This window comes from Camelus dromedarius, chromosome 3 (assembly GCF_036321535.1).
Source record: "Camelus dromedarius isolate mCamDro1 chromosome 3, mCamDro1.pat, whole genome shotgun sequence".
In the NCBI taxonomy this organism is placed as follows: Eukaryota; Metazoa; Chordata; class Mammalia; order Artiodactyla; family Camelidae; genus Camelus; species Camelus dromedarius.
Window position 1 is genome coordinate 104,257,169 of NC_087438.1, and position 17,608 is coordinate 104,274,776.

Here is a 17,608-nt window from a genome sequence, read left to right on the forward strand (position 1 = left end):
CTTTTGAGTATATCACACAGTATTATTACTATAATCACAAGACCATATATTAGAGTCCCAGAACTTACTCATCTTTTAATTAAAAGCTTACACCCTATGACCAATGTCTCCTCATTTTCTCCAATCCCATCCCTACCACCATTCCACTCTGTTCTGTGAGTTTGGCTTTTTTAGATTCCACATGTAAGTGATATCACACAGTATTTGTCTTTGTCTGATTTCTTTAACTTAGCATAGTACTCTCTAGGCTCATCCAAGCTGTCACTAATGGAAGGATTTCCTTTTTCATGGCTGAATAATATTCCTTTGTATATATATGTGTGTGTATCTTGGCTACTGTTAATAATAAAATTTGTTATTTTTTAAAAGCATTTTACTGAAGTAAAATAGCCATATAGAAAAAATGCACATACCATAAGTGCACTGCTAAATGAAATATTACAAAGTGATCACATCTGTGATATTAACACCTATGGTGAAGAAATGAGAGAGCACCAGCACACCAGAAACCTCATCATGCTTCCTCCTGTATGATCTGGTTTTCAGCCGAGCTTTCTCTTGGAGAAGAGAACTACACTCAGTATTCACTTTGTTATTTATTTATCCATCATTTATGGATTCTACAAATATTTCTTGAGCACCTACTACTTTTCAAGCATTACTATGTATATAAGAACAATAGCCACAAACAAAGCAGAACTCTCTACACTTACAGAGTTTCTGTTGGAAGAACAAAGGTAATAGATGATGTGAATAAATAAAATATAATAGCAAGGGGGAAATAAAATAGAAAAATGATACAGTAAATGCTTGTACAGGAAAGAGCTGTCTTCACTATTTATTCAAACATGATTAAGGAAATCCGGAAGTGTTTCCCAAGCCTGTATCTCTTGAGTGCCATTGAGTGAATCTGCTTTATGTGTTGCTTATTCAGGATGCTGCCATGTGCGAACACTACAGAGTACTGCCCAGGATGGGTTACCTTTGCCCAAAGAACTTAGACCCTGTCTGTGGTGATGATGGCCAGACATACAACAATCCCTGCATGCTGTGTCACAAAAACCTGTAAGTATACAAGTCGAATGATTCTGTCCTCCAGTGTAGAGGTTCTTGATGACACTACTGCCCCACAGTAGCGTATTCATATGAATTGGAGGTGTGTTGCAACCAATTAACTAATCACAGCAGTTATAAATGATCTTGTTCATGCATAAAGCAGAGGATCTAAGGTTATCCCTTTAATAAGACTGTTCATATACTTTACTGAATGGAAGAGAAAGGAAAAAGTGGTGGGGTGACAATCATTAGAGAAAATCTCGCTAAGCCCATGTGCACCCATGGGAGTGTGAACGTCATCTGTCCTTTGTGTAAGGAGAAAACAGTTGAGAATCATTGCTGTAGTCAGCCCAGCCTCTAATCACTAATGGGCCTTATGACTACCCGATAGTCACAGACGCCCCATGCTCCCAAGTCTTCTTAGAGCAGGAAGTGCTAACAAGCAAAAAAAAAAAAGCACAATGGAGCCGGTGGCAGGCCTGGTGTCTGTTCTCAGCTTCATTCTAATCTGTGTGTCTGCGGGCATATCACCTCATCATTCTGAGATTCAGTTCCTTCACTGGAAAACTGGAGACGGTTCTCTTAGCCAGCTGACATCACAAGATTATTGAGAAAAATTACTGTTATTCTTTTAGTTAAATACAAGGGATTTGTTTGAATACTTTCATTACTGGTTGCAGATTTGTTGGTGCTTTTCTTCTCAGACGCTATTTTACCCATTCACGTTCCTCACCTTTCCCCAGCCTCCATCTCCCCAGCTTTAAATGAGAGCACGGCGGCACATCTTGACTTTCCTGCCCCACCCAACCCAGACTTGCAGCGCAGTCCATGTGTGTTTGTTCTCTCTCTCTTAGGATACGATAAGCAAGGCCCAGAAATTGAGGATGGGCCTGATATCCTGCTTTTCAATCCCAGAAAAATACTTGAGTTTACATTTATTTTCTTTTAAATCAAAGAACTCACAAAAGAAAAAGCCATTGATATACGTAGTTCATATACGTAGACTAAAATCTGAATATGCGTGCTTTATATCGTAAGTAAGGCACTTTCATATTCACAGTTTCACTGAATCCTCACTCCTCACTATGCAGTGGCATTATCTTCATTGTACAGAAAGTGAAACTGAGGCTCAGAGACTCCAGGTAATTTGTTTAAAATGGCAAAACTAGGAAGTAGATCAGACAGGATTTTAACCTTGTTGACTTGGGTGTAAATTCAGTTTTCTTTTCTCTCTACTACACTATTGTTATATCCAAGGCAGTAGTTCCTTAAACATTTGGGCGTCAAAGATTACTTTGATAATATGGAGAAAGTTATCTCTTCACAGACAAGAAAATGATGAAACATTAACAATTTGTATACACAAGGACTGTGGGTACATAAATCTCTGGAAATCCATATGTGGATTATAGAATTTTAAGATTTAAGGAATTGTTAATTCTTAAATATCTTAAATGTTTAAGGAATGAGTACACCCACTCATGAATTTGTTACTACATATACCTTAATTTCAGCCTAGAAATCCTCCAACTTCTCTTCATTGTAAATGTCAGGGCCTAAATTTTCCACCCAACATTCTTTACACATTCTGCTAACCATATGACCCACAATGGGTCATACTCTACTCAAGGGAACTTTAGAAATTTTACAAACTTCAGAAATGCACATGAAAAAATACTGATGAAGCATGCCTCAGGATGGATTATTTGGCTAAAGGAACTGGGAGTATACAGAGAAGATTCAGGCTGTCTCACGGAAGAGGGAACATGACTGGTTTCTGTGGTCTCAGAGGAAGCGATAGGGAAGCAGTTTCACCTTGAGCAATGATCAAGAACAAAATCAACTGCCTTGATAGACAGTGAGTTTCCCACCACCAAGGCAAACAAGTAGATATTTGATATATAATATTTTTTAAGAGAATGGCATTAAAAGTCATACCTTTTAAGATTCTTTCTATCAAATTCAACTTTATGATAATGTATTGCTATATTTATTATATACAGCGAATTTATATATACTTATATAAAATATATTGTATTTTATAATCCCCAAGTCACATTACAGATATCCAGCAAAGTCAAACTTCTCTCTGGGATCCAATTTTCCCGTCTATAAAATAATGGCTTTTGGACTAGACGAGCTCCAAGTTTATTTCCAACATTCAACAATTCCATGAGTGTACAGGTGAATGAAATGAGATGAACTAGGTCCAGGCTTGGGGCACAAATGAGGAGTTAAGTCAGAAGAGGGAGAATAAGCCTGAATGATGCCTACCAGAAAGTAGCTGAATACAGATCCCAGCCCCTACCCCTAATTTCAGTTCTGGTTTTTGATGCCCAAATGTCACTCATATTAATCCTTTTTTTTTTTCTCATTATAACAAAGCTTTCCCATCTTTGTTTTAGAATATACCAAACTAATACACACATACGCAGTGAAGGGAGGTGCGAGGAGAATGGCATCCCAGAAACAACATCTGCCAGCCTGCCCACATCTGTAAGTACGCCGGCGTCCGTGACTACCGCCTTAGGACCAGCTGGTTCTGCTTTTGTACTCTTGTCCCGAGTGATGGACATTTCTCTGGCCAGGAAAATCATACCAGGTCAGGTAACCCTAGAATTGGGCACATCTTCATTGTGAAGATGACTAAGTAATTACTAAAATATGTAGGAACAGAAATACAGTCTTTAACATTTAAAAATATTTACTGGGATCATTAACAGATTGTTTAAGTGCAGTGTCCATAATGTAACGCTGTTGCAGAATAAGTTTTATTTTCTGTGACCTCCAATAAAAAGATGAGACAGAGACCAAGAGAGGTCAGACGGTGACGGAACTGGACTGAAACCATTTCTGTGTAGCCCCCACGCATCCTTGTGCTTTGCATTGTTACCCAGCATGAAAAGTTGACCTTTTCATTTAACTCCCTACAAGGATGTTTCCATGCACATTACAGTAACCCTACCTTATCTGAGGTTTTACTTTCCATGGTTTCAGTTACCTAAGGTCTGAAAATATTAAGTGGAAAATTCCAGAAATAGACAATTCCTAAGTCTTAAACTGCATGCTGTTCTGAGCAGCGTGACGAAATCCTGCAGCGCCCCACTCCATTTCTCCTGGGAAGTAGGTCATACCTTTGTCCAGTACATCCCGCCTGTCAGTCACTTAGCTGTCATCTAGGTTATCAGATTGACCGCTGTGGTAGTGGAGTCTTTTGTTCAAATAACCCTCATTTTACTGACTAATGCCCCCAAAGTGAGGAGTATTGGTAATGTAAATTAATGTATGCCAAAGAAGCCAAAACGTTCTTCCTTTAAGTGCAAGGTGAAAGTTCTAGGTTCAATAAGGAAAAAAACCCATATGCTCCGGTTGCTCAGGTCTTCAGTAAGAATGAATCTTCTATCCATGAAATTGTGAAGAACAAAAAAGAAATTCACGCTAGTTTTACTGCCACACCTCAAACTGCACAAGTTACAGCCACAATGGGTGATAAGTGGTTAGTTAAGATGGAAAAGGCATTAAATCGTGTCTGGAAGACACAAACGGAAAATGTGTTTTGATTTGCGCGTGTTGCACCAAAAAGCATTGAGCCTAAACGAGGACTTTGGCAAGGGATCCCCGGAAATTAGTGACACCAAGCCATTCGCTGCAAGTAAAGAATGGTTACACAGATTCAGGGACAGATTTGGACTGAAAAGTGTAGCACTTAGAAAGACTGCATCTGCCAGCAAAGCAGCTTTGGCCACATTTCCAGCAGAATGGAACAAGTTGATTAAGGAGAAAAGATACCATCTAAATCAAGTCTTCAGTTACAGTGAGACCAAGCTCCTCTGGAAAAAGATGCCCAATAGAACCTACGTTTATAAAAGTGCAAGGTCTTAACGCTCTCATTAAGCACCAGGGCATAAAACATGAAGTGACACGTTCACCCTGGTACCATGACAAGGGAACGCTGCAGAGCACATGACTGAGCCAGACATGGTGTAAAGAGTGAAGGACCCACCTGCTCTCAAAAACAGAAACAAAATTATCACCCACGTACTGGTAAGACTCTGAAAGGGAGGGTGACAGCCATCTTGTTCATGAAATGGTTTCACCAATGCTGCATCCCAGAAGTTGTATTTTTTACCTACAAATAGAACTTTACTGCTTCAGCCCCTTGACCAGGGCATCACTGAGTCTGTCAAGACCACATACCCCTGCCTGGTATCTGGTCACTTTTTATCAGCAACGGATGAAGACCCTACTCTGGACATAATGCAGTGCTGGGAATCATTTACTACTGCTGACATGATAACATTCATCAAAGCTGCAATGGATCAATTAAAACCAGTGACTGTAAATAACTGCTGGAAACATTTATGGAGTGAAGTTGTAATGATTTTAAAGGTTTCCCAAGGATCAATGGAGAAGTTAGGAAAATCATTCATGGGGCGAGACAAGTTGATGGAGAAGGATTTTCTGACATCCTTGATGAAGAAGTCGAATAACATATTGAAGGCCACTGAGAAGTGTTAATGAATGAGAAGCTGGAAGAACTTGTTGAGTCATCTACAGAGGAAGAGGAAGATAAAGAAGAAACTAAAGCAGAACCAGCAATTTACATTACCAAAACTTGCCAAACCATTTCTAACTGCAGACATTAAAGGACAAAATTATGGAAGACAATCTTTAGATGGAACACAGCATTAACATCACCCATATGATCCCCGAAGGATTACAACCTCTACAGCAACACTTTGAAGCATTAGAAAGAGCAACAATTTCTGATTAGAATGTTCTTCTAAACGTTTTGGGCAAAAAACCCTTCAACTATCAAGGATTCCCAACCATTGACATCATTTTTTGGTATCTAGCCACCAACGCTGTCATAGCTTGAGTATACAGGATCACCTGAAGCAAAGATCCTCCTCCTGACCTACTGTCAGGTCAGTGGTGGCCTGAAACCGTGTCACAATTCCAGCATCATTCACCGCACATCATCCCATCACGTAGAGAGATTGCATTCATGTAACTTTTATTACATAATATTGTAATTGTTCTATTTTATTATTATTTATTGTTATTTATCTCTTATCATGCCTAACTTTTAAATTAAACTTTATCATAGGTATGTACGTATGTATAGGAAGAAACAGTATATATAGGGTTTGGTATTACCCAGGCATCCAGTAGGGATCTTGGAATAAGTTTAACATTCCGCCTGATATTCCGTTTGAGGAATCTCTTTCTCAGGCAAGATGATATATATGACCTGAGCAAAAATCTAGAAATTTTCAAATAAGAGAGAATTTTTTGTTACCAAGAAAATACAGGTTCAGAGTTTGATATGTTTTTCATATATAAGACCTTTGGCAAATCATATAAATATGTAACCAAAGATCTCACTGAGTTATTGAAAATATGTAATAAATACTGACTTTCAAGGATTTGGCACAGTGTTTAAAAATTAATAGCATTTATTATTATTATGCCTAAGAGTCTAAAGTATGAATATAAAGAAACAGACCCTGGCGCAGTGCTTATTTATTTTTAATAATTTTAATAAATAATGTTTTAATAAATTTATATTTGACATTGAAAATATATTTCTTTAAGATAGTTACTTATTATGATTCACAACTTTTTTGCTCCTTTTCCCTGCCACCAAAAGCTCTGGCAATATGGAATTAGAAATAATTCCACCAGATTTGGGGATCTTAAGCAACACTAGATGAGACCATATTCAAAAGAACTACTCAGTGAGCCCTGATATGGGAAACTGGAAAAACAAGAGTTGTCAGCTAGGTGTTTCTGGTTTTGCACTGGCAGCTGGGAGGCAGAGGAGAGTAGGTGGGGTACTGGAATGAAATCATTGTTTTCTCATGTGGGTTAAAAAAGTTGTTTGTCTACTCTGGGTCTTTACACACCCATAAAGAGAGGGTTTAAACTTTTGTCCTAGTCCCTATACTATCTTTGCCATCTTACTACATATAGAAACTCTCGGCGGTTTGCTCCTCATTTTATTGCCAGAATATAATCGTCCCCCCGCATTTCAAACACACTCGGTCACACACATCTCAGAACAGGGAGGTAAAAATAATCTTTACACAAGTCCTACAGACCACACCTTAGATCACGCCTTGCTGTCATTTCATATAGACAACTTGATGAAAACTACTTTATGAGGAACTTGCCATAGAATAATACTAATAAGATGTATTTATTCAAATAATGAAGAATCTCGCCAGAGCCAAAAGGTTTCTGTAAGTTCCCTCCTTTCATTTTTGGGTGTTTTCTTCCCACTAGAGTTATATAACAGGCATTGTTAAGGACAGGAATTACTTAGTGTTATCTGATGGAACAAATCATTAGAACAAGAGGTATCCTGGGCATAGGGTTCAGTTCCTGCTTGCTGTATGATTCAATTATGTGATCCTGGATACACCAAGGTGATATACGGTGTCACCCTGCATTGTTCTAGTAACTATTATGGGTACATATCCCAGAAGTTGGAACCTACTGCCTAAACATTTTTTTCCTGGGTAGAGGATTCTCTATGAGAATCTGGAACCTCAAGAATAAAGAAAAGGCCAGGCACTTACAACTTTCCTGGAAAATTAGATTGAAAATCCTGGAACCCATACTTTTACTTCCTATTCCAAGAAGTACTTTACATTATACAGTAAACATAACTACCAAGATTTATGTAACTTTTTCGAGTTTTGTGTGATCTTTCCTTTTGCATCCTCACAATAAACCTGTATTCAGGGCAGGGATCATTATCTTTCCTATTTTACAGAAAATCAACCCTGGGAGAAATCCTGCAATTTACCAAAGTTATTGAATATTATATTTGAGGTCCAGTGTAGATTTTCTGCCTTCATTTTTTATCCTCTGCCACCATCCTTTAGTTGTCAGGAGATTCTGAAAACCAGGGGCTCTAGAGAAGGCATTATCTCAAGTAATTAAAGATTAGCTACATTGGAAGGAAATTCCTATGTCAAGAAAAATATCAATACTATTTTGAGAGATGAGTAAATGACTATTATCAATTTCATGACAAAGATCTTCAAGGATTCAACAAGATTACAGCTACCAACAAATGAAAGGAAGCCTTATGGGGTAAATGTGAGAACGAATACAGAGGTTTGAGTTTGGAATAATAATATTGCTACTGTTACAGGTGAGACCAGCAGACAAGATGCAGTTACCCATTTAAACATCTTTTAAACACCGATATTATGTTTTAAATGTTGATTTTAAGAACATATGACTAACAGTAATCAAAACAACATGGTATTGGCATAAAAACAGACATATGGATCAATGGAACAGAACAGAGAGCCCAGAAATAAACCCACTGACCTATGGTCAATTAATCTTTGACAAAGGGAAACAAGAATATACAATGGAGAAAAGACAGTCTCTTCAGCAAGTGGTGCTGGGAAAACTGGACAGCCCTATGTAAATCAATGAAGTTAGAACACTCCCTCACTCCATACCCAAAAATAAATTCAAAATGGCTTAAAGACTTAAATACAAGACAAGACACGATAAATGTCCTAGAAGAAAAGATAGGCAAAACATTCTCTGACATAAATCTTAGCAATGTTCTCCTAGGGCAGTCTACCCAGGCAATAGAAATAAGAGCAAAAATAAACAAATGGGACCTAATTAAACTTACAAGCTTTTGCACAAAAAAGGAAACCATAAGCAAAACAAAACAACAACCTATGGAATGGGAGAAAAAATTTTCAAATGATGTAACTGACAAAGGCTTAATTTCCAGAACATATAAACAGCTCATACAACTTAATAACAAGAAAAACAAACAAACAACCCAATCCAAAAATGTGCAGAAGACCTAAGCAAGCAATTGTCCAATGAAGACATACAAATGGCCAATAGGAACATGAAAAAATGCTCCATATCACTAATTATCAGAGAAATGCAAATCAAAACTATAATGAGGTATCACCTCGCACCAGTCAGAATGGCCATCATTCAAAAGTCCACAAATGACAAATGCTGGAGAGGCTGTGGAGAAAAGGGAACCCTCCTACACTGCTGGTGGGAATGCAGTTTGGTGCAGCCATTGTGGAAAACAGTATGGAGATTCCTCAAAAGACTGAAAATAGACTTACCATATGACCCAGCGATCCCACTCCTGGGCATATATTCAGAGGGAATCTTAATTCAAAAAGATACATGCATCCCAATGTTCACAGCAGCACTATTTATAATAGCCAAGACATGGAAACAACCTAAATGTCCATCGACAGATGACTGGATAAAGAAATTGTGATATATTTATACAATGGAATACTACTCAGCCATAGAAAAGAATAAACTAATGCCATTTGCAGCAACATGAGTGGACCTAGAGATTGTCATTCTAAGTGAAGCAAGCCAGGAAGAGAAAGAAAAATACCATGTGATATCACTCATATGTGGAATCTAAAAAAAAAAAAAAAAAAAAAAAAGAAAGAAAGAAAACAAAGGACCCTATGAACTCATCTACAAAACAAAAACAGACTCGCAGACATAGTAAACAATCTTATGGCTACAGGGAAAGGGGGTGAGAAGGGATTAAATTTGGGAGTTTGAGATTTACAAATGTTAGCCACTATATATAAAGATAGATTTTAAAAAGTTTCTTCTGTATAGCACAGGGAACTATGTTCAGTATCTTATAATAACCTTTAATGAAAAAGAATTGAAAACAAATATCTGTATGTATATGCATGACTAGGACATTGTGCTATACACCAGAAACTGCCACACTGTAACTGACTGTACTTCAATTAAAAATATATATGTATGACTACATGGATGAGTCAGGCAAGGAAACTAGCTGATTAAATTCTCATGGCCTCAAACAAACTATAATAGTAGATCATTAATTGCTATAGGAATTGGATTTAAGTCCTGACCAAATGTGAGGCCTTTGGCAAGTCACTCAACTTCTCTGAAGCTCAATTTCCTCCTTTGTGAAATGATGTGAATGAGAGCTTCCTCTTTTCATTACCATGAAGGTTACACATAATCAAAAGCAGAGTTCATTTTTATATCTACCTCAACAGGTAATATGTACAAGGTGTTCAATAAATACTCATTGAATCAAGTGAATGATATGTGAAAGTGATTTGAAATTGTGTGTTCTTGGCAGAATGCAGGGATCTGGATTTCTTTGATTATGGTACAGTTATTATATGTACAGCCTGAGTTTCTACAGTGTCTTTGAGTTGCTAGCATCTAACCTACTCATCTTCTCTTCTAGTTCAAATGATGCAAGAGTTGGTGAACACCATGAGAGAAAATGTGTACTCCAATTATGAATCGCCTACCTTCACCATCTGTATATATGAAGAATTCTTCAGAGCTTGTCTTATTTACTATAGAAAGCAATACAGAGCTGTTGGGGGAATGGATTCACTAATTTTCAGTCTTTTCCATCTCTTTCCTCCTAGATTCTGTGATCTGAGGGCACAGAGACATCTTCACCCAGTCTGTGCTCTGGAAACCTGATCACAATGCTGTCTGTTCAACTGCCTGTTCAATAAAAGTACACCCAGCAGAACATGATTTCTGGGACTTCTTTGTGGATAATAGAAACGTGTTTTTGCAGAAGCTGAATAAACTCTACCCTTGTGTCTTGTCATGCCTGTGGGTGGAGAGAGAATGCTCACTTTTTTTTCAGATTCAAGTTACTGTCATAGTTGAGAAGGAATGTCTAGAAGAGAGGTGGGGAGACAGGGTTCCCCAGCAGCCAACAGCTATATAAAGCTCAGTCAGCTATGAATCAACCTCACCTTCACTATCTTGTTACCTTACCACCTCCTCTATCTAGCTTCTGTATTTCCATGAATAGCCTAACTATCCCAATTATGTGGACCTCATCCAATGACACAGAGCAGTAATTTCTCACATTCAATCACATTGCCTTCTGATTTCCTGTATCAGGGTCTTAGACACACAGTCTGGGGGAAGACTACGGCAAAGAGAGTTGCCAACGTGTGCAAGTCTCCACAGCACTGTCCAACAGAAATAGGAGCCACAAATTTCAAATTACATATGAAAATATGTAATTTCAGATTTTCTGGTAGCTATGAAAGAAATGTGTAAAATTAATTTTAGCAATATATTTGGCCCAATATATCAAAACTATTATTTCAAAATATAATTGGTAAAAAATTTTATGTTACTAAGTCTTTAATATTGGTAAGTATTTTATACTTACAGCATGTCTCAGTTTGGACCAGTCAAGTTTCAAGTGCTCAGTAGCTACATGGAGCCAGAGGCTACTAAACTAGACAGTGACCTAACACACCTGAGAAATCTACCAGGAATACAAGCGTTAGAGAGGGGTGGGATGGAACAGCTTGTAAGCTCCCGTCTCGATGCTGAAAACCTGTCATGCTCCTGGTACCCTGTGACAGTACCCAGTACCGAGTTACTTTGTTCAGTTGCAGATTGTGGGCTGACGTTGAACGCACGGTAGATGGAGGAAGCCTGAGGGGAATCCACTATGCTTCAAGCCATTCTCAGCTATGGAAGAACTGTGTCTGAATGGCAGGCCTACTTGGATTGGGGAAGTTCATTTTGTAATAATTCCTCTGCCCTTTTTCTTCTAGGTAAGTTGCCACTAGGCCAATTGTAGTAGAATTCTGTGATCTCTGTCCTTTGTAACTGAGTGAAAATAAGTCAATCCCTCTGTTTTTCCTATGTTATCATTATTAAAAAAAAATAAAGAAAAAAGGCTTGTTAATCATTGTTTAAGCATGAAAATACAGATTCATCTCAGACAAAAAAGAGGAAACAATGTTGCTATTTCCTTTGGCAATTCCAGGATATCCAAGATGGGTTTAGAGATTCTATAACATATGAGATTGTATCTCCTTCCTGGTTATTTCTAGGAAATCCAGAAATTCTATTTTCCTGGCCAGGAAAATATTTTACTTTTTTTTTGAGAAGTAGCTGCTTTGTTATGTCATTTTGAATATTTCATTAAGATATAAAGAACCAACCCCTTATACTGCTTTCAGTATTAATTTGATTATGATTATTAGGTAATGTGCACAAAAGACTTGGTTATCTCACACTAAAGACTTAACCAACCCTTGATAATCATTCAGAGCAGCAGGGAGAGTGTGTCTTAGGGATAGGGTGAGGTGAAGGATAGGGTGGCCCAGAGTGGGATGAGACACAGGATGAACAAATGCTCAGGGACCCAGTGAAGGTCAAGGGTGAAGTAGGGGTGCAGGGGTCAAGAATGGGATCAGGATCAAGGATAATAAAGTACAGAATGGACTAAGGCTCAGGGATCAGGGGTAAGAGTGCGAATGTGTTGAAAACATTACCTGGGAGATTAAAAAAAAGCTGAAAGTTGTTTATTTTGGAGACACAACCTAGACGTGAATATAAAATGTCATCTGTGTCAAAATGGTCACAACAAAACAGCTACAGTTAACTAGCAAGTAAGCTAACTTTTGAGTTGCTTCTTGAGTCGTATCTTGATGGACTGGAGGCAAATGAAAACCAGACCCATCTCACTGATGTTTCACAAAGCAGCCCTAAAATTCTAAACCAGGAAGTGACAAGCGATCCTGAAACAGAACTAAAGAAAGCCAGACTATTTCTGTCCCTGCTTCCTGGTCACTACCACCAACTTACACATTTCTCTGTGACTGATATTTCAGATTCTATTGTCAGAAAATGGGTTTTCATAGATCCACCACTGTCAACTTTCTTATTTTCTCATGTAAGGAACTCACCTGAAGTCTCCCTCTGTCAAGGCTTCAGAAACAAGTGCAGAGAGCACTTATGTAGACTCTGTCAGCAAACTTTCTATAAAGAGCCAGACTTTGTGGGACATACAGTCTCTGTCATAACCACTCAACGCTGCTGTTGTGTTAACATACGAATTTGCCTTATGTTACTAAATATGCATGGCCGTGTGCCGATAAAACAAAGACTTACAAACATAGGTGGTGGGCCAGGTGTGACCCCTGGGCTAGAACTCAGTAATGGTTAAAAATCTGTCTCTTCAGTTACATGTAAATCAATGAAATTAGGACATGGCCTCACACCATATACACAAATAAACTCAAAATGGTTTACATACCTAAGTATAAGACATGACATCATAAAACTCCTAGAAGAGAACATAGGTGAAGCATTCTCTGACACAAATCATAGCAATATTTTCTTAGATTAGTCTTCCAAGGCAAAATAAATAAATGCAAAATAAATGGGACCTAATCAGATTTAAAAGCTTTTGCACAGCAAAGGAAACCATCAACAAAATGAAAAGACATCCTACAGAATAAGAGAAAATATTTGCAAACAATGCAACTGATAAAAGTTTAAGATCCAAAATGTACAAACAGCTCATACAACTCAATAACAACAAAAAAAACAACACAATCAAAAGATGGGCAGAAGCCCTAAATAGACATTTCTCCAAAGAAGACATACAAATAGCTAATAGGCATATGAAAAGATGCTCAACATCAATAATTATTAAAGAAATACAAATCAAAGCCACATTGGGAGTATCAGTTCACAAGGGTCAGAATGGCTATCATCAAAAAGTTTATAAATAATAAATGCTCAAGAGGGTGTGGAGAAAAGGGAACCCTCCTATTCTGTTGGTGAGAATGTAAATTGGTGCAGACACTATGGAGGACAGTAAATATATAGGTTCCTTCAAAAACTAAAAATGGAGTTACCATATATGATCCAGCAGCCCCAATCCAGGGCATATATCCAGAAAAGGCAAAAACTCTAGTTAGAAGAGATACATGCACCCCAATGTTCATAGCAGCACTATTTACAATAGCCAAGACATGGAAGCAACCTAAATGTCCATTGAAAGATGTGTGGCTAAAGATGTGGTATATATAGCCAATGGAATACTACTCAGCCATAAAAAGGATAAATATTGTCACTTAAAGCAACATGGATGGGCCCAAAGAACATCAAACTAAGTAAGTCAGACAAATATTACATGATATCACTTACATGTGAAATCTAACAAATAATACAAATGAACTCATTTATAAAACAGAAACAGACTTGCACAGAAAATAAACTTATGGTTACCAAAGGGGAAAAAGGAAGGGAGAGGATAAATAAGGAATAGGGGATTGACAGATACAAACTACTATACATAAAATAGATAAGCAACAAGGATTTACTCTACGGCACAGGGAACTATATTCAATATTCTAGAATAACCCATAACAGAAAATAATCTGAAAAAAATATATATATAACTGAGTCATTTTGCTGTATATCTGAAACTAACACAATAGTGTAAATGAACTATATTTCAAAAACAAAGAAGACTCTGTCTCTTGTCCTCCTCCTTTGTAACTCACTTGTCTTTGTTACCTTCCGTACACTTAAATACTAACCATGCTTCTTATTCTATGATAATGATAGTAGAAAATAATAAGTGTTGACATTTCTAAACACTTAATATGTGCCTGAAACTGAGAAAAGCACATGGCAAGACTGACATTTGTATCCCAATTTGTGGCCTTGTTGGTTGACTTTGACCAAGGCCAATCTCATATATTTCACAGTTAGATTACGGTAAATGGAGTGAATGTGTCCTCAAATAACACTCCCTGTGGCCTCTACCAATGATGGGCAGTATCTGATTCCCTCCTTAAAAAAAAAAAAAAAAGCATAACATGGTATCTTGTTCTTTCCTTGAAACCATCCTGGCACACAAATGCCTTTTTCTCCCCAGTACTGAAGTTTAAGTTCTATCTAAATCATATATGGCTATAAATCATTCTTCAAGCATGAAGAGGGAACAGAGAGGCTTTGTCATTTGAAAATAAGTCCCAGGAAAAAAAAATGCAATAAAGTCTTTGTTATCCTTGATGGACTTTTCATTTTTGACTGTACTTCCTTCTGGATTACTGTCAGGGATGAAAATAATCCTCCTCCAGGCTATTCTATGCTCTCTCTCCTAATCTGTTACAGACCTTGTAAATGTCTTTCACGCCGAAAGACATCTCTCACATTTTACCTTATTTTATAAACTTAGACCCTCTTTCCTTTCAGTGGACTTTTTTCAGTGGCCTCACAGACTTGCTTGTCTCCATTCTTTACACTTTTTTTTTAATCTCCAAATGATCTCTTCAAAACAGAGATCTGTTTAATTTCCCAGTTTGATTTTTTTTTTTGAAAACTCCTACTAAGCAGACACACTGCAGTAAAAAAAAAAAAAAAGAAGCAAAATGAGATAAACCTGAAATCTAGGCACTGTCTTCCCTTCTCCCTTTTATCCTCTACAGAGCTGATCACCAAATCTAATAACTCTTTGGTTTAAGCCATCATCATCCTTTCATGATCGACCACAACGGCCTTATACATGACTTCCCTGCTTCAGTCTCCTCCCTTCCACTGCATTCTCCACTGCAGGCAGAGTAATGATCTAGTCCAAATCTGATGGTATTATGCATAAAACCTTTAAGTGGCTTCTCCAGCCCCCAAGATGAATGCCGAACTCCTCCTGACATGCAAGCCTTCTGTCCACCTCTTCAGTCTCAACTCCTACATTGTCCACTTTCCCTTCTACCCTTGAATAATTTTCTTGAACTTGTTCCTACTTGTCCTCTCCTCCTAACATATCCCCTTTATCAACCCCTGGTCCTTCTCCCACTTTTTTCCTTCTATCTCACAAGATCCATTCCTTTAAACTCTACACTAATTTGTTCTCAACACATTAAAAATGCAGCTTTTTTTTTTTTCGAGAAAAGTCTTCCACGACTTCTTTCCTGTCTGAATGTGAATTAGTTATTCCTTCCTTATGCTCCCCTGACACCCTGTCCTTACACCTGTATTACCAGCTGTCACTGCTTCACAGCTGCCTGTTTACAAGTCCATGTCTCTCATTAGACTGTGACTTTTTAAGAGAAGAGTTAGTTTAATGTTCTTATTTATCTTCCTAGTGGCTAGTACAACACCTAGCATGGAGCAATTGCTTATTAAAAGTTGTTGAGTAAAGCTAGACCCTTAAGATAAAAGTTTCAAAAGGAAATTTAGGACAGGCACTCTCAGTTACAGTCAACGACATAAAGCCCACAAAGACTGATTTTCAAAGAATTTAGAGATTCCACATTACCTCCCTGGTACAAATTTAAAATTGCTGGCACTGATGGTTAGAAACAAGCTAGTTACATGAAAATATGAACTTATAAAACATACCTCCTCCCCACATGAAGGCTAGATTCACGAGGTATTTCTTAGAAATATTAGCAAAAGCTGTAGCTAAAGAGAAAGGCAAAAGCAGTGTGAGCCCAGAAAAAAAAAATGCTGTGAGGTGTATTGTTATAATTAATCTTACAATAACTTTCAACTAATTAATTGCTCTTTATCAGCTAAATATATTTACCACTACAAAAGAAAATCTCAATCAGGGAAAGGTTATTTTATTTCAGGATAAAATCCTAGATTGACAGAGCTAGAAGAAAATCAGAGATGACTTATCTCACGTGTTTAATGTATGGGAATCCTGAAGCCAAGAGAGGGGAAGTGATTTTCTGAGCTTACCCACATGGGTGTAAATGAGAAATATACATTCAAGTAAACGGTTTTTAATCTTATGTCTCTTACACCACTCCCTCTGGTCTCGTGAACCACAGTTCCATGCTTTTCATGCAAATGATATTATCTATCTGATCATATTTTCAGGCAAAAGACTAGATTTTTTTTTTTAGTCCCATGATCCTAGAAAACTGTTCATTATCTACAGAAATGGTCACTTCTGTTTATTTCTGGCACACTTCAATTCCAAATCTATGGATTGTGTGGCAGGAGACAGTACATATGGAAGTGTTTTAGTACAGAGTCATGGGATTAGCAATGAGAAGTGAATTCTAATGGCTTGACTTACAAGAAAGAAGTCCTGGGAGCAGGAATAAAATGAAAATTTGCCAGCTATTATAGTCTCATCTCTGGGTCCACTTTGCTCCTAGAATTCATGTGAGAAGGCTGCCAGAGCGCCAATTGCCAAGGTCTCTAAAAAAGAGCTTTTGACAAATTGCGTTCACAAAGGATATTTGCATAAGTCCCAGCCTCTGGTCACAGGACAGACATTGTTGAATTAAGCAGGAAATGTCACACTCTTCTCTAGAGGCTGCTCCTAGGCACTGAGAAGAGCTGTAGGCAGTTAGATGACCTCCACTTGCAAGGGCCCACAGAAGAATTTCAGAAGGTGCTCAACCCCCAGATACGCACTTATCTGGAAGCATAAGATAAGATTCTAAAGAAGAATGGGATTTTGATACAGTCATCTTAATGCCAGTATGTCAAACAAGAAATCACAACACAGCATCAGCAACTACGGCAGTGGTTAAAAGCTATTAACTCGCTTTCTTTGTAGTTGTCCTTCCTCCTGTTATCACAAAGCTAGAAGAAAAAGGGATATATTTTTTGCCTTAGAGGAGGTTTGAAATCAACTGGACAAAAACATAGAAAATAGGCCAAAAAAAAAAAAATGACCCTTAGTGGCATGAATACTTTAGAAACTTACCAAGACAGAAGAAATAAC

General features: G+C 37.7%; 2 protein-coding genes across 2 annotated transcripts in view; one reads left to right on the top strand and one right to left on the bottom strand.

Annotated features, from left to right (window-relative positions):
* Positions 1-10,761, top strand: part of SPINK5 (serine peptidase inhibitor Kazal type 5) — a 62,788-nt gene extending 52,027 nt beyond the window's left edge. Inside the window, exons 31-33 of the mRNA XM_064484420.1 lie at positions 935-1,065; positions 3,462-3,552; positions 10,319-10,761. Of these exons, the coding sequence (XP_064340490.1) occupies positions 935-1,065; positions 3,462-3,552; positions 10,319-10,327 (231 nt within the window). The 3' untranslated portion in view covers positions 10,328-10,761. The remainder of the gene's footprint in view (positions 1-934; positions 1,066-3,461; positions 3,553-10,318) is intronic.
* LOC105097008 (uncharacterized) overlaps positions 1-17,608 on the bottom strand; it is a 269,473-nt gene that overhangs the window by 33,374 nt on the left and 218,491 nt on the right. The window lies entirely within an intron of this gene.